Genomic DNA, 18,442 nt, shown 5'->3' on the forward strand with positions numbered 1-18,442 from the left:
AAAAGTGACGAGACCCGGGAAATGCGCGGTCAGAATAATTCAATACTAAAACCACGCATTTCCCACATAAAACATGGTACTGCCAGGACCCCAAACACAAAGACTAGATATAATTAAACATGATTCTGACGGATAGCGCACATTTTTGCGTCAATCATGCAATCATGCTGAGAACAATGTGTTTGTGATTAATTTACATGCTTTTTTAGAGGTAAAAACCTTTATCGTAGCAAAAAATTTGCTTATAAAGACATAAAGACGCTGTATTTCTACAGTGACTACACTGTAAAAAATACTTTGCTGCCTTAAATTTTTTTGTTAAATCAACTCAGATTTACAAGTTGTGTCAACAGAGATGAGTTCTCACAACTTATAAAATTTAGTTGAAGAAAGTCAACTTAATTTTATAAGTTATAACAACTCACCTGTAGTTATAATAACTCATCTCTAGTCAAGATAAATAACAGTAAGTTGAAATGACTTGTAAATCTGAGTTTATTCAACAAAACATTTTAAGGCAGCAAAGTATTTTTTACAGTGTATGATATAAGCAGGGTAGTAGCATCATGTATGCTGTCAATCATAGAAGTGGGCGGGACACAGAGCCAGGCCGAACGCTCTTAAATGGTTAAATTAGAGGTAGAAAAACAGATGGTCATAAATTACTTAAATTTATGTTTTTAGGCAAAAATACTTTAGTAACACGAAACATAAAAAAAAAATAACAACCCCTTTAAAGACGGCCTTCCACTGCACTTAAAGAACACCAATTACCCGATTCATGATTTTACATTTCCTTTGGTGTATAAGTGTGTATTAGTACATGTTAACAATATGCAAAAGGTACAAAACCCCAAGGTTAACGATTGAGGCGATTTATCGTCTCCAACGTAAAAAAAAAATGTCTTGGACTACAACAAACACACGGATTGTAGGCAACAGTTTACTTCCTGGGATTGGTGATGTAGACAAGACCGACATTATCATAACTCCTCCCACAGCCTGTAAGTTAACTCCTGTTAGCATTGCATTGTAAGTGAATCTTTCAAACATGGTAAAGAGCATCACATTTCTGGCTGACGTCAGAGATATTCTGACCAATCACAACGTACAGATTAGCTGGCCAATCAGGGACATAGAGCTTTGCAGATCAGTGAGTTTTGTACAAAATCAATGCATTTTAGGAAGAGAGTGAAATCTAGAGCTACAAAAATGTCCGATATGTGGAATTTTTTTATACCATAAACCATGCAAACACATTGTATTATACCAAATACACAAAATAACGTTGTTGTTTTTTTGCAATGAAATAGGTGCACTTTAAGGTCTTTTCGCTAATGAAACTATCACTATTTCTATTGCTCATATCCAAGCAGATAATCTTTGTTTAAATATTGTAAGTATCTGGTTAATTGTGAACAGAACACAAGTGCATACAGCAGATTCAAACAATTTATTTTAATACACCAAGAAACAGGGTTAGGCCAAAACCAATGCAAACAGGCTGGATGCACAGAAACACATTGGACACGTTTTGAGATGGAAATATCCGATCTGTCCGCATACATTGCAGACGGGAATGCATGTATCCAATTCATATCCAATATATGTGCACATATAAATGAAGCCTGAAATCTATCTAAAAATATCAGAATATACACGTCTGTGGGTCATATCTAATCTGTGCCACATAAGAAAAAAATCTGAATTGAGTCACTTTAAACATGCCATGTAAATGTGGCCTAAAAGTCATAATCCAGACATAATGATCTGACAAAACACATAGGCTGTGATGATACCATCACAAAAGACTAAAAAACACCTATAAGATTTCAGTGTTCTTTCTGTCTGTTGGCGTGTTGGGTCGGGCCACTGACGGTCAGTCTTTGGTATCTCTGCTACGGCAAATGGTTTTGTAGGGGTGAGGGTATCTCACCAGACCCAGGATACCATCCATATCTGGACGCTGTGTGTTCGGTGGCCAGGAGAAATGAATCCGCTGTAGAAGACACACAATGTAAAGGAAAAGCTCCGTCCTTGCCAGGGTCTCTCCAAGACAAACTCTCGGACCTAAATAACGAACACAAACACAATAAAAATCAGTTTAGGAAATTCTGCTTACAGTCAAATCTGTTGACTCTTCATAATCACAAGTGATCAACTCACCCATTGAGAAAGGAATGAACGCCTCAGATTTCTGGAAATGTCCGTTCTCATCTAAGAAATTCTCTGGATTGAAAGTTTTCGGAAATTTCCAGTTCTCCTTATCACTCATAATTGCTGCTGCATTTGTCATGATTACAGTTCCCTATAAAAGAGAGTCGATCTGAATATAAAGATCTGTGAAGGAATCCTACAAAATCCAGGTCACATTTCAGCCCAAACGATTCACTGCACAAACTTCTATCATCCCAGCATATTTCATTCATTCATTCCCTTGGGAATGTCATATCCTCTTAGTTTGGTTGGCTGTGTGGTTGCATGAACTACTCCGAGAGGACCAATGTTGGCAAAACGTTGAATCTCATGAACAGTGGCGTATGTGTATGGAAGTTTGTCACGGTCATCCATGCTGGGCAGACGATCATAACCCAACATCTGAACAATCTCCTTATGACATCGCTCTGCAACAAAACATATTACATGAGCTAGATTGACAAAAACTGATAAGTTAAACTGCAGGTAAAGTCAGACACTGAACATCTAAACAGATCATCTGTTTCATGTAAACCTCATGTTACTTCTTTTAATTCGTCTGGTGCAGATTTAAACCTGTTGTTTTGCACATAAGAAGTTCAGAACACTTGTTTATCACCTTGTACATCTGGGTTTTCCATAAAGAAGATGAGTCCCCATCTAATGGTGGTGGAAGTCGTGTCGGTTCCTGCCACGAAAAGATCGGCTGCTGACCTAACCATGTTCTCCTCATAAAACGTTGAGTCCTCGTGTGACTTTTGCTGAACCAGGTTAAAAAAACTGTTAAAAATGTATGTTGATTAAGGAAAGAGTTTCATGACAGGTCAGATTTGAGAGTCTCTCACTTTCTCAATCTCTAACAGGTAGGCATCAGTGAAGTCTCGTGGGCTTTCTGGATCCAAAATTTGTCTGTGTTCTTTAACTTCCTCGCGGATGAAATCCAGTAACTCAGTGGCGTTCTGATTGATCTTCTGGTGAGGTCCAGGGAAGTGTTTGATGAAAGGAACCAAGTTGAATATCTAAAACAGTAGATATGATTCTCAGTGTTTGGACATTCCAAGTACAACAAAAAAGCCATTCATGAAACAAAAATTATGAGCCAGAATTATTTAATTTCTAATGACTCACTTTAACTAGTTTCTTGAAATATTTTTTTTCACAATTCCAGGGTTTTACATTGGAACAGAATATGAAACATCAAAAATAACGAAATGACATCACAATCTACAACCCAATGATTAGAAATTATCTGTCCAACAGCAGACCCTGACAGCGTAAAGTTCTCATTGAGGATTTTCAGAAGGTATGCGAAGCGTTTGTTATCGTATTCAAAGTGATCTCCGAATATGATGGAACAGATTATATTGGAAACTGCGTTGTATAAGGCGTGCTCTGGGTTAAATGCCGTTCCTTCAACAAAGACAAAGTCCATCAGTGTGTGATATGAATAGGACTATGTACAATACACCATATATATGTAAGGAATAATTGACGACGAGCCATCGAATTACAAGAAAATAATGCACATCCAAGGGGGTAATGCATTATTTTCAAATGATTCAATGGACTGGAGTCAATTATTCGGCTTATACCACGGTTACCACAAACATTGCTCTGGTGCCTATTTTTAAGACATTTGACAGGTCAGGTGTGCGGTTATCGAAAAATATTCAACACAAATGGAACATTTCTCAGCCAATCAGAATACACCCTTCAACAGACCCGTGGTATAAGTAAGGAATAATTGACGACGGGCCGTTGAACTACATGAAAATAATGCACACCCAAGGTGGTAATGCGGCACGATGCAAAGCGAAATGCTGTTACACCATGGGTGTGCATTATTTTCAAACAATTCAAAGGACCACAGTCAATTATTCCGCCCACACCACGTTTACTACAAACATTGCTCTGATGCCTATCCCCAAGACATTTGACAGGTCAGGTGTGCGATTATCGAAAAACAATCAACAGCCATAGAACAATTCTCAGCCTAACAAAATAAAGCATTCAACCGACCCGTGGCATAAATATATTTATACCACAGGTCTGTTGAATGCTGTATTCTGCTGTTGATTAACTTTTGATAACCGCACACCTAACTTGTTAAATGTCTTAAAAATAGCACCAGAGCAATGTTTGTGGTTACCGTGGTATAAGAGGAATAATTGACTCCGGTGTGCATTATTTTCCTTGGATGTGCATTATTTTCTTATAATTCAATGGCCCGTCGTCAACCACTCCTTACATAATGTATAAAACACAACAAAAATCTGTAAAATGCTGAATGGCTTTCGAAAACAAACGTAGACATGTTTACACCCATGACATTTAGTGATAAGTCTGATTAGAGGAGGAACATCTCCAACCTTCATCTTTGAGCATCTCATCAACCAGGTATCCGGCTTCATCTAACACTCGTTCTTCCACAGATTTCTTTCCCAGGCCGAAGTTTCTGAGCGTGTGGAGAGCAAACCTTCTCTGCTGTTTCCATGAGTGACCATTCGCCATTAAAATACCTTAGAAAGACAGAAAAAAATCAGCTAGTGTGGTGTAGATGTTCATTTGATGTTCCTCCAAGTGCCACTAGTACATTTTTCTAGATGTCACTTCTTGATTGCTTTCAATTTAGATCGTAACAGCATGATATCTACATGTCCAAAAAAAGTTTTACTGACCGAGTCCTTTAGTTATCCATTGTATAACAGGTATAACTGGTCTTCCAGAAAAAGATGAACCTTCTTGCACCAGAGCTTCCTTGTTGATCTGCAGTGTATTTAAGACTATCGCTGGTTTTCTTCCCAAGTAAATAGTAGACAATTCTCCATACTGACTCATCTGAGTTTAAAATAATCAAAGTTCAACTAACAATGGATTCACGTTGATTTCATTGTTAAGACTTTAAGATGTTTAACATTAAGATCTTCACAATTTTAGAAGTAGAATAAAAAAGGCTAGGGAGACTTTAAATACTCATTGATCTGATAGATCCCATTGGATCCTTGATAAAATATGGTACAGTTCCCACAAAAGGGAAAGGTGTGGGTCCAGGTGGATTTTGGCCTTTGGTGAAATAAATCCTCATCACCTCAAACAGAACCAGAAGGAGAAAACCCAGAACCAAAGCCAGGATCACAGAGTTCAGGTCGAAAATCATTGCAGCGGTCCCCATTACTGCAAACTGAATGCAAACTCTACATGACCTCTGTGTTTACTTTATAAGCTTCAGAAGAAGAGGGTGGAGACAATGACATTGTCAAACTCACCCTGTTGTGTTAAATCTTTCTTGGACTTAAATTTTATGAATTATGAATCTGTAAGCAAGATTGTTTTATCTCAACTGCTGGGTTATTATAACCCATGACAACCCAACATTGGGTCATTTTTAACCCAGCATGTTTTCTGTCCAATATTTACCCATTATAGGTTAAACATAACCCAGCCATTTTTAGAATGTACATCAATAAAACATAAATAATTGTAATGTATAATCATGATGACCTATGAACATCAAAGTCAGAGGTTTAAGACAATGCAGGCACTTTTAGGTTCAGGAAAACTTTTTCCAGAGGAAATCGTTAAACGTTCAGAAAGGTTTTGAGTACTGAAATCTGCAGGGATTCAATGCTGATGACTTTAGTGAATAAATGATTGACTGTCTCACCTCATTACACTAACAAACAAACAATACTACTCTCTAACCCAGTGGTCTTCAACATGGTGCCCATGGGCACCAGATTGCCAGCACAGAGTCTATGAGTTGCCCGCCAAAGCACATTCTAATAATAGTTTTTAATACTTATTTATTACATTTTTTTATATTACATTGGCTTCTTTTATGCATGTTAACATTTTATTAAACAATTATTAAACATATCATCGAGTAAAATAAAATCAAAACTATATCAAAAAAGTAGACCTCCAGATTGTTTTTCCATTGTGGTAGCCTTTGCTCACACAAAGGTTGGAGACCCTTGCTCTAATCTTTTTGTTTGTCACATGACCTGTAATGGTGTGTAAAGGTGAAACCTAAGGTATGCCAAAGGTAAAGAATGACAGCGTTCAGTGACACATTTTCAGCCAAGCGTGATCTCTCAAAAAAGGAATATTAAAGGAAGAGATAAGCATATTTCTCTGATTTTTCTCTCTTTTTCTATAAATTTTTGTCATTACTGAGACAATTACAAAAAGTGGCAAAAATGCTAACATTAAGTAAAACAAAAAGCAGAAAAAAAGACATCTACACAACCTACCACATGGTTTATTTGCCAAGACAAGGTCACTATTCCTTTTGCTCATATCCAAATCCTAAACAGAAAACTTGGTTTAACTATTGTGCATACAGAGGATTCAGAAAAAAAATAAAACAAAAACCATGGCCCAAACAAAAATGCCTAAACCACTGCAAACAAGGACACCTGAGAGAGGGTAAAAATATTAAACACACGTACACAAGATTCTCCTGAAATATGAAGACAATATATCAGCACAGCACAGCAAATACAAGAGCATTAAATAGGACATTTCACAAGGCTTTGTTAAGATGTAAAATAAATATTTCGTGTCCCCAGAGTATATATGTGAGGTATATATGTCAAAATACCATAAATAATTTATTATAACATGTTAAAATTGACAATTGGCTGTAATATAATAAGATCCCCTTCTGACATCACAAGGGGAGCCAAATTTCAGAGCTATTTTTTCACAAGCTTGCAGAGAATGGTTTACCAAAACAAAATTACTGGGTTGATCTTTTTCACATTTTCTCGGTTGATAGAAGCACTGGGGACCCAATTATAGCACTTAAACATGGAAAAGTCCGATTAAATAGATGATTTTAACAGATGCATGCCTGTGGGTGGGTAATTGTCACTGTCTGCATAGATGGACCTCCCCCACACAATATAAACACTGCAGAATATTTATACATATCACTTTGACTGGATTAGGTATTTTTGCAAGTCCTGGTAAGTGTTTTGCTTTTATCGCTTTATCCGGAGATTAAATGAATAGGATGACAGGAAAAAATAATAGTAAACTTTACATTTTTGTGTCAATCTGTGTTGATTTTGAACACTAACATGCGCATTATTTTATCGAAGTATTTTGTTTACATGAGGTAAAGTATTGCCAAAATCCCATTATAATTGTGAGGGTGGGTGTTAACGTGGTCACTGAGGATTTTCAAAAAGTTACTCAAGCATTATTCATCATATTCAAAATGATCTCTAAACATGATGGAACAGATTATATTGGAAACTGCATTGTATAAGGCGTGCTCTGGGTCAAATGCTGTTCCTTCAACAAAGACAAAGTCTATCATCCTGTGTGACTTGAATAGGACAATGTACAATACACAATAGTGTGTCATATATTTTAACAATTACTTGCAAAAATGACAAAATCTATCAACTATCTTTTTATTTTGGTATGAGATACATGAGGTTTAAATACTGTACATTAACCTTTATGTATTGTTGGTGATGTTTTCATCCCCTATGGGGGTTTTCTGAGTTTGGCACAACTTTCTCAGTTTTAGGAAATGGAATGAATTTTGGTGATAAATCTTATATTGACAAATTTTGGGAAATGCTTTGAAATTTTTCAAAAACTTAACAATATACCTATAAATAACCTTTCATGTTGTTCGGGATTATCAGATGAATATATATTTTTTTATATTTTCCTGTTTGTGGCTGTTTTTTCCACACACACATAATCCATATAACTCAATGTAAAGCCAGAAATTAAGCTTTGTTTTTGCACATGCTTACTAAAGGGTTAATGACAGATGGGACACCCCACGGACTCGCAGACTAAGCGAGCACGCGCAATTTAAGGCCAAGAGACCGAAAGGCTACATGAGATGCGCCATTTGGGACAGGGCCATAATCATGCATTCTCCCAAATGACGCACTTCATGTGGACTTTGGGTCTCATGGCCTTAAATTGCGCGTGCTTGCATAGACTATGAGTCTGTAGAGTGTCCCATCTATCATTTTTACGCTCCGAAGTGTGCTCATCAGGGCCCCCTTTGAACCCTTGACGCAGTCTTCGGCGAAGCCCGACTGCAAAGCCAATGTTTTTATCCAGTCCACAATCACATTTAAAAGGAGTCATTTTGTGTGCCTTTTTTCTCTAAAATCTGTGACAATTTATGAACATGGCAATTAAAAATTCTGGAATTTTTGTAAAGATTTTGTAGATTTGATCAGTACTGAGGTTGATTAACAGATTTATACAAAAAACCTAAAAAATATATTATATATATATATATATATGCATGAGATACATTTGTACAGCCATTTAACTTAGCAAATGTTTTCATCCTGAATAATGCGAAAGGGTAGCGAATTTGAACAATGCAGAAGGGTGAATGCAAAACTTTTTTAATACACTTTACAGATGCCAACACCCATCAGGGTGTTATAAAGTCATCCCAGTACTCACTTTGCCTTACAAATAGCATCACTTTCAGACCTGTAAAGGATTGTTTGAAGTACAACAAGCAGAAATTACATCATTCATGCTTCAGTGTTGGTACTACAGAATGGCAAGAAAAAAAATGTACAGTTCAACAAACAGCTGATGTATCTTGCACTTCAAGATCTTGTATAGCTTAACAACGATGTCTAATGTTTTACAAAGACATTTTGCAACTTCATCAGTGTATGACAACAGATCTCACAAGAGATTTGAGTTATATCTAGGAGAACTTCAGGAGCCTTTAAGATGTTTTTTTAATAATTATAGTTGCTCACTCATTGGCACCTCTGCGATGGCAGATGATGCTGAACGGCTGCGGTGAGCGAATCATACTTAAAAACACATCCATTTGTTGGCTCTGTGCATCTGGTGGCCATAAGAAATTAAGCTGTTGCAGAAGGCAAGTGAAAAAGAGGAAGAGCTCGGTCTTTGCTAGGGTCTCACCAGGACAAACTCTTGGACCTGAAGATGAAGAAGATTAAACAAAACATCAAGCATACAGCTTTGGCTCTTAATAAGCCACAAAAAGATCGGTGACTCACCCAAGGAGAAAGGCAGAAAAGACTCTGGTTTGCAGAAATATCTGTTATCATCTAAGAAATTCTCTGGATTAAAAGTTTCTGGATGTTTCCAGTGATCTTTATCACTTAAAATTGCCGCCAAATTTGCCATTATTCGAGTTCCCTAGAAAGAAAAAGTTTGTTAGAAAACCATTATATTTAGGTTAATGCCAGCTTTTGAGACAGCTTTCAACCAAGAAAATAAGTCACTCATCCATTCCTCTATCTGAGCGTTTATTACCTTGGGAATGTCATATCCGCGTAGTTTTGAGGGTTGAGTGGTTTCGTGAACTCCACCAAGAGGAACAATGTTGGCACAGCGCTGAATCTCATGAAGAGTGGCGTATGTGTATGGTAGTTTGTCACGGTCATCCATGCAGGGCAGACGATCATAACCCAACACCTGAACAATCTCCTTATGACATCGCTCTGGTAAAACACAGGGGTGGGAAAACCAGTATGTCCAACACAACACAAATATACCCTTTGGTTTTAAAATCCTCCACATGTCTATTAGCCAAGCCACTTTTGTGGTGTTCAACAATGTCCAGCGCTATTCATTTCATTGCATAAAAAGATCGTAGACATTCAAACAATTTCACACAATTCCCTAAAAAGACATGGTACAGGTGAAGACAACGTTACAAATCAGTATATCTAAAGCATGATTATGACAAACGTTCTACCTTGTACATCAGGGTTTTGACTCAGATAGATAAGACCCCATCTGATAGTGGTCGCCGTGGTGTCGGTTCCAGCTAAGAACAGATCATTCACAGTCATAACCAAATTCATCTCATGAAACGTGGACTCCTCATTCAACTTTTGCTGCCCCAAAGGAAATAAAATGCATGTCAATTTCTCCAAGAATTTACAAGTCAAAAGGAAGCTAGTTGCGTTCATATTTCCAAGTAGTCTTGAAGACAAATGTAACTTGGTTCAGGTCTGTGTGACCAAGTAGGAATGAGGTAGGTTGCAAGGGGTGCAAAATTCCAGGAATTTTCAAAGCTGGAAACTTTCCATGAAAATTAACGGGAATATGGTAATTAATGGGAATAAACTGGGAATTTGGAAAAAATTGCAGAGTTGCCTATAACAGGGAACTTAAATGTAGTAAAAACTTTGCAGCATAATGTTTTTTTTAAAACAAGATTTAATGCAAATTTCAGTTGAATGTCTACCCAGCAAATTCCTCACATGCACAGAGTACACTGCTTACTGAAGGGCCACTGAGGCCACACCCCTGCATGTACCTGCATTCTTCCATAACATGCACAGACCATTTCTTGAATCCTGCACACAAAATTATGTAAAAATGTCCATCTTTGCATGCATTCACTTTAATTCATAAACTTCTTTGTGCTGTGTGTAGGCTACTGTGCAACAACATTATACGATTGTAAAAACAAATACACACTGACTGAAAAAAAACATTTAAATGTTTTTAAAATCCATTATTCTGAAGAATTTTGATAAAAAAAACAGGCTTGATGAGCGGAACTATCGGGATTCTTTGATAAGGTAAAAGAACAGATTTATTCAAACAAAGAACAATTTATTTAAAATTGAACAGTCGTGTGTATTGTTATAAAAGATTTCTAAAGTTTGGGCTCTTATTTCCCCAAACATCATTTGTAAAATTTGTATTACATTGCATGCATGTCTGCTTATGACTAAAACAAAATGCTTATGTTTCTATATGATATAGTTTATATAGATTTTCCTAAATTTCAAAATAATTCCCACAAATTCCCATAAAATAAAGTTCCCAGAAATGCACTGTAAAGTTCCCAGAAATGCACTGTAAAGTTCCCAGAAATGCACTGTAAAGTTCCCAGAAATGCACTGTAAAGTTCCCAGAAATGCACTGTAAAGTTCCCAGAAATGCACTGTAAAGTTCCCAGAAATGCACTGTAAAGTTGCACTGGAAAGATCCCAGAAATGCACTGGAAAGATCCCAGAAATGCACTGGAAAGATCCCAGAAATGCACTGGAAAGATCCCAGAAATGCACTGGAAAGATCCCAGAAATGCACTGGAAAGATCCCAGAAATGCACTGGAAAGATCCCAGAAATGCACTGGAAAGATCCCAGAAATGCACTGGAAAGATCCCACCCCTTTGCACCCTAGCTGCAATTCAAGAGCACTGAACTTTAAAATCAAATACTACACAGTTACTAGATTATTACGGTGATGTCTCACTTTCTCCATCTCCAGCAGGTAGGCGTCGATAAAGTCCCGTGGGTTGTCTGGGTCTAGAGTTTTTCTGTGTTCTTCAACAGCTTCCCTAATAAAACTTTTGAACTCTTCAAAATTCTGGTATATTTTCTGGTGCGGCCCAGGGAAGTGCTTGATGAAGGGAAGCAAGTTAAACACCTGAAAAAGATCAACTGTATGATGTTAGAGTTCACTTGCATTCTATCTGCAATCTACCATAAAGAGTTGACTAGAAAAAAATCCAGATTTTGAATCCAAAGTTTTTACTTTCCACTTAATTTATTACATTTGGTTCGTACCTGTCCAATGAATGACCCTGCCAGAATGAAAGTTTCGTTGAGGATTTTTAGAAGGTATGCAAAATGTTTGTCATCGTATTCAAAGCGATCTCCAAACACGATGGAACAGATTATGTTAGAAACTGCATTCTGTATGGCATGTTGGGGGTCAAATGCAGTTCCTTCAACAAAGACAATGTGTTAAGTCTCGCAAAAATTTTTTATACACTGCAAAAAAATGCAGTGTATCTGCCAATGGGGTAAGCAAAAAAATCTTGAACATTTTTCTTAAACACTAAATTCAAGAAAAATTCAAGAACAATTTGCTTACCCCATTGGCAGTTTTTTTTTTTTTTTTGGCTTGTTTTATGCACAAAATCACTTAAATTATACTTTTGGTCTAAAACTTATTTATATAGCACTTTCACAATTGTCACAAATATCACAACCAACCGCTGCATCGTTCAACGACTGATAAACAAAGCATAAGTAGCGACTAAAGTGCTTGGCTGTAAAAACGCTTGCAAGGCCCCACAGTCGGCATCCGCTTGCCATTTTCAGCTGAGTTTAAACGCTTTGGTGTACATGCCCCCTAAATTAAGCTAATGTTAAGCTGACTCCAAGGGATTAAAAAACTACTAGGAGAAAACCCCATATGAAAAAAGTCCTTGGGAGAGCCAGGCTTAGCTGACCCTAAAAGATATACTAAATATTGAATACTATATTTTACGGAATTTTTTATTACCGTATTTTCCAGACTATATGTGCTAAAAAAATATTGGGTTGTTTTTAACCCAGGGCTGGGTAACTATTGGACAGAACACATTTCTGGGTTTAAACGATGCAAATATTGGGTTGTTTTACGTAAATATGGGTTTGTTTTACGTACCCTACAAAGATTGTTTAACCCATTATTTGCGTGTAGCAACTTTATTTTTAAGAAGCCTACCTAAACAATGAGAAACAAATTCAAAGACAGACTGAAATCCTCAGAAACCTTTTGCTTTGCACATTTCAGCAATCAGGTATTGTCCTTCTTCTAACACACGCTCCTCCACAGTTTTCTTCCCCAGGCCGAAATTCTTGAGTGTGTGGAGAGCAAATCTTCTCTGCTGTCTCCAGGAGTGACCAAACTGTGCCATAATTATACCTATAATGACAACATTAGGTGTAAAGAAAACAAATGACCTAAAATACCCACTGATGTCACATGGACTACTTTGATGATGTTTTAGCACCTTTCTGGACATTGACAGTATACCGTACGTAGATTGTCAATAAAGGGTCAACGAGCTCTCGGACTAAATATAACACACCTTAAACTGTGTTCCCAAGATGAACAAAAGTCTTACGAGTTTGGAACGACATGTGGGTGAGTCATTGACATTTTCATTTTTGGGTGAACTATCCCTTTAAAGCACTTTAGGAGCATCAAGTTTGATAACAATCATGATTTCAATCTTTGACATGAATATTAAAAAGATAAAGATTATTTTTCACAGAACATTTTACATTATGTAGTATGATTTGATGTACAAAAAGAGATTTAGTTGGGTTTACAAATTCAGGGTGATAAAAAGTTTACAATAAACTTCAATCAATAGCTTGCGCACTGCAGGGGTTAAAAATGGGCGTGTTATGGGCCATTATAACAACCGGCCAATCACATCATTGCTGATCAGCATTTCTACTATCGATATGTATTGCCTTTCGATCTCAGATTATTCAATCCTGCCATACTAATCATCAACAGCAGGGATGTTCAACGAACCGAATAAGTGAGCTCATAATCAGCGAGATCTGAATATCTCTGATGTGTCATTTGATCTCATACGAAGAACGGAGCCCAGTTGATTCTTTGTAAAATGATGTTTTTCCCAATGGTCTGTAATTGGCTTTGTATTGAATCTAAACTCTGTAATTATCAATAATACAAAATCACAGCAGCTAAAGATGTCAAATACACATAGAGAACAAAATGCTATTCACCATATCCATCAGTTACCCAATGTAGAACCGGCACAGTTGATCTTCCAGAAAAAGATGCAGCATTTTGAACCAGGGCTTCCTGGGTGATCTGGACTGTATTCAAAATTATTGCTGGCTTTCTTCCGATGTACACAGTGGTCAGCTCTCCATACTTTGGCATCTGCTTGACATAACTCATTGAGTCACATGTAACGTGGTGGAACTAGAATTTTATAAATGGGGTCGCCAGGGGATGGCAGGCTACTTTAGAGGGTCCATTGACGATTAAAGAAAATTATGTGTAACCCTGTATCAAAAAAACATGAATGAACCTCATGATTGCGGATTACTTCACATTACCCCTCATTAGATATTAGAGATATCTCTGCATGCATTACTAGCACAAATGTAAACATAATGTAAAACGGTTCTATTTCTCACATCACATCTGGTTTACTGTCAGTTTATAAAGTAAAAGACATCATGTTAACTGCAATTACTTTCGTACAAGTTGTTCAGGAAATCTAAACTTCATGATAAACCTAACTTACTTCAAATAGCAGCTCAACACAAACGATTTTTGGCAAAAGGTCATTTATTTAATAGTAAACTAATATTTTTTACAAAGTTGCAGAAGTTCGTCAGGAGCAGAGAGTTCTTTTTTTCTTCTTTTGTTATTTATAATTAACTTTAATGACATCAAAAGTTAGGCTAGCCTACAGGTTATTTGACATAAAACTGAGTATTAACACTTAAATTATCCATTTAAGCCAAAAAGACGCAAACGCGAACTCATTTTAAGCTCTGTGTGCACGCACTGTCGGTGGGTGTGAAGCGTGATGCGCATCGCGTTTTCAAGTTCAAGGCTCCAGTGCAGTCGAACAGAGTGAATTTAATAATCAAAGATCGTTGTTGTTTTTATTTTTGTAAAAACAGTGCAAAAAGGAAGGTTAATATATATTAGATTAGCACAAACTTGATTGTCCACAAAAAAAGACAAAACACTCTTCCAGCCTAAAATCATATTTAAATTCTATTATTAATTATTTTTAACAATTTGCTGCGTTGCTGCCGCACGTCGACAAACATGTTGATTAATAGAAAGTGAATTATTGGAGCGAGTTAAAGTAGCACATTAAATGTGGGACACGCCTCTGGCTCCTACTGCACACGTTTTAATGTATGCATGCTAGGGCTGTAACGATAAATCACTTGTCCCATTAAAAATGCCCGTATAAAATTGATTCTGAATCGCAAGGCTGCGATTCTGTGTTTCATGCGCAACTTGTGCGTGTACTATGGCATTTTGGTCAGTAAGAAGTCCTTATCAATCTAAAACATTATGAGTCTGAGTTGTTTATAACGTGCATTTAAAAAAGCAACACTCGTTAAACAAAATCATTCAAAATATTCTTTATCATGATGAAAATACCTGAAACAATCTGAAGAACGGAACATATCCTGGAATAGCGTTTGTCATGCTGCTACTTCTGTGGCACAATTTGAGTTTCTGCATGAGAGCGCCCTCTGGCTTTTGGATGTGGCGGCATTTCACCGTAATAGACCCTTTTACAACTCACGTGATCAAATAGCCTGCGCCACATTTAGGCAACAGAAGTAGTGTTATTCCCCATTGGTTCTAACGTGTTAGCAACTCAGAAAGTTTATTAAAAAATTTCCCAGCATCAAAATGTCTGGTTGCGTTTGGTTGCACAAATATAATATACGTATATACGTATATGGGTCATTCTACAGAAAAGGTGGAATTCGGGTGATAGAACTTTGCTTAAATGAACTTCTTTCAACATACCCAAAACTTCTTTAATAGTATTAATTAACTTGTCAAATGATTTGAATCCGCAAAACGGGGAGCTTAATTTATTTTTAACTTTTAATACATTTTAACATTTAACATTTATTTGTCATTGGTGTTACCTGTGATTTAAACAACATTAATGTTAATACAAAATATTTTTTCTCATTACAGCTTGTGTATTTAGTTAAAGGTTGAGTAGAGGAAAAAAGGCAAAAAAGATAACAGCAAGAAAAATATTGATTATTAATATTTGTTTAATTAAATTCTTCTTCTTGATTCTCAGTTTGACTTTTCTTTAAAACCAACAAAAACTAAAATATTCAACCAAAAAGGCTTTGATCCAAGGACTGAAATATCAACAATGTCTTACAGCCCATATCAACAACAAAATATTACTAGAAAGTACAAAAAAACACATTCATAACACCAAAACTTGGTTTAACACCAATGACGCAATGTAACACCAATGACAAAATTAGAATATAATAATAGATAATGAATATGATAAAACTTAAAAACTCTCATAAAATGTTCCATCTTGTTTTGTTTTTATGTTGGTCAGTTAAAGGAATAGTACTTATGAAGTACTCAATAGAGAAGTAAAACTAATGACGGTATGATGGTAACACCAATGACAACTTACAGAAAAAAAAATATTTTAACAAAATGGCTGCTATTAGCCATGTGCCATTTCATCAGATCACATACTTATTCAGTATAATGCATTTTTAGATAAAGATCTTAACACTCCCAGCTATAAAAAGAGTAACACTAATTACATCCAAAAAATCTTCAATTCTTAGATATATCATGATATTTTAGACAAATAAGGTAAGACATCTCACAAACCTTTTGCGTTCCTCCACTGCACTTTTTTCACTGACCTCTTGACCCAAGAGAAACTTCAACGAGCTGATGCATTGTTTCAAAATAAAAGTGCTTTGGGTAGGGTAACACCAGTGACATAAATTTGGGGGACAAATGTTTATTTGATATTATTCATATTAATAGTGTATTTTTACCATTTCAGTGTTGTAGTAAATTCATACAGGGTTAAAGGTACATGTAAATTAGATTTGTTTTATAAAAAACATGGTTTTAAATAATAAGTACACAGGTCAACTTCCATGTATGATCAAAAGGACAGGGCAATTTTCAGGACCAGACATTAAAAAAAAAAGTTTAAAAATAGGGAAAAAACTAAATTAAATGAACTCTCTCATCATTTTAAGGACAGTCTATATTTATTAAATATATATCATTATGGGATTATTGAGTCAAATTAAATGATTAACGGTTCTGCAAGGGACAAGCATTTCAAACTTTTTTGTAGAATACGCTGCCACGTCATCATTGTATACAAACAGTAAAAGGGTCTATTCATTAAATTCATTCATTGAGAAAACGCACATTTGCACAATTAATCGTTACAGCCCTAATGTGTGCACTTTTTCACAATATAGTACGTGGAAACAAACAACCAAATATTACAACACAGCAAACTCACCAGTTTTAACTCCACTGTGTTCTTCCAAACATGTGGTAAGGTTCCCATGAAAGGCAGGGGTGTGGGCCCGGGTGGAGTTTGGGCTCTGGAGAAATTAATCCGTAAGATTTCATACAGAACTAAAATGATCAGGCCTAGAAGCAAGGCCAGGCCTACAGCGTTTCCATCTAAATTCCTCAGAACCGTCCACATGGTGGCAGATTTTCCCCAGGCCAAAAGCCTCACTAAGGGGTGCTTTATAGTTTTTGGTCACGTGAGCTACAAGGCGGGCAAAAAAGCGGCAGCTGTTTCCCGTTTGTTTCAAATTTTTTAATGCTTTTTTATTGATGCCTAAATCACGGAAAACATGGAAACCAAAATGCCATACCAAAAAAAAGGTATAAAAATAGATATATAGATACAAAGAAATAAATATAGACCAAAACTAGGGGTTTACTCCACAGAACACACCTCTAACAACTTATTTCATTTAAGGGCTTTTTTTTAAACAGAACATAAAGATTTATAAAATACCTTCATTTTTTTTTGAAAAAGAGAGAAAATGGGGGGAAGTGTAAATGCATTTATACTAGAAATATAAAAAAACTCATTTTGACCTTAAACTTCATAAAAGTTGTGTACGTCTGATTTGTCTTCATCTGCTCAAGATCTCATGATAGAACCTGAAATTGTTCACTTGAATATATTTCACTGCAGGGACGTGCACAGACATTTTGAGGGGCAGGGGCTCAAGTGAAATAAAGGGCACCTTTCATAATTATGTATATTTTTTTCTTTTTTTTTTAAACAAAAAGTATATATAAACACAATTCTGACTCCCTTTTTTAAAAAATTATTAAAAAAGTTAATTAATTTTATCTTCCTCAAACTCACGCAATTGTTTAATTTTCAAAAGATGTCTACAAAATAGTCAGTTCACACAGACACCATGGTCTCCTAGTAGTCTAGGTTTATAGAGCAGCAAAGGAAGCCATTACACAATGTGCATGTTTTGAAAACATTAAATTACCCATTAATTACAAATTTGTTAAAATGCTAAAAACAAAGTTGTGGCTGCTGAGTTAGCGCTACATGCCAATAAATGCTATATCATATGCTAGCGTTTAGCTGATTAGTTGTTAGTTGTTACTCAAAATGTATTTTTGTCTGATAAGGGCTCAAAATATAAGGTCTGTTTACTAATGTGAGCTTTTGGCATGAGCCTCAGAGCAGAGCAATCAGAGCAGAGCTCAACATTATTATTCATGACCCTTTCAAATATGGCAAAAATAGACCATTTAATTAAAATGACAAATTCTAGGGTTGTAAATAGACATGTAAAAACGTTTCTGGATATTTTTTGCACTTAATAAAGCAACATACCTTCCATGTAATTGTCAAAGAACAATTTAACATATTATGACAACACATC

The 18,442-nt window shown here is 36.1% G+C and overlaps 2 protein-coding genes across 2 annotated transcripts; both read right to left on the reverse strand.

Moving 5' to 3' along the window:
- Positions 1 to 1,434: 1,434 nt before the first annotated feature.
- Positions 1,435 to 5,657, reverse strand: LOC129431306 (cytochrome P450 2B15-like). The gene is made up of 9 exons (XM_073875546.1): positions 5,168 to 5,657; positions 4,875 to 5,028; positions 4,566 to 4,715; positions 3,443 to 3,606; positions 3,042 to 3,212; positions 2,816 to 2,957; positions 2,433 to 2,624; positions 2,167 to 2,304; positions 1,435 to 2,070 (listed from the first exon to the last, which is right to left on the reverse strand). Exons 1-9 carry the CDS (start codon positions 5,366 to 5,368, stop codon positions 1,880 to 1,882), a joined length of 1,503 nt encoding a protein of 500 aa, XP_073731647.1. The 5' UTR covers positions 5,369 to 5,657; the 3' UTR covers positions 1,435 to 1,879.
- A 2,915-nt stretch (positions 5,658 to 8,572) lies between these two features.
- Positions 8,573 to 17,255, reverse strand: LOC129431305 (cytochrome P450 2B4-like). Its single transcript, XM_073875545.1, has 9 exons — positions 17,032 to 17,255; positions 13,730 to 13,892; positions 12,738 to 12,890; positions 11,762 to 11,922; positions 11,448 to 11,621; positions 9,932 to 10,073; positions 9,487 to 9,674; positions 9,228 to 9,369; positions 8,573 to 9,147 (listed from the first exon to the last, which is right to left on the reverse strand). The coding sequence occupies exons 1-9, from the start codon at positions 17,221 to 17,223 to the stop codon at positions 8,957 to 8,959; spliced, it is 1,506 nt and encodes a 501-aa protein (XP_073731646.1). The 5' UTR covers positions 17,224 to 17,255; the 3' UTR covers positions 8,573 to 8,956.
- Positions 17,256 to 18,442: the final 1,187 nt, after the last annotated feature.

The sequence above is a fragment of the Misgurnus anguillicaudatus genome, chromosome 13, assembly GCF_027580225.2.
Source record: "Misgurnus anguillicaudatus chromosome 13, ASM2758022v2, whole genome shotgun sequence".
Taxonomy (NCBI): Eukaryota; Metazoa; Chordata; class Actinopteri; order Cypriniformes; family Cobitidae; genus Misgurnus; species Misgurnus anguillicaudatus.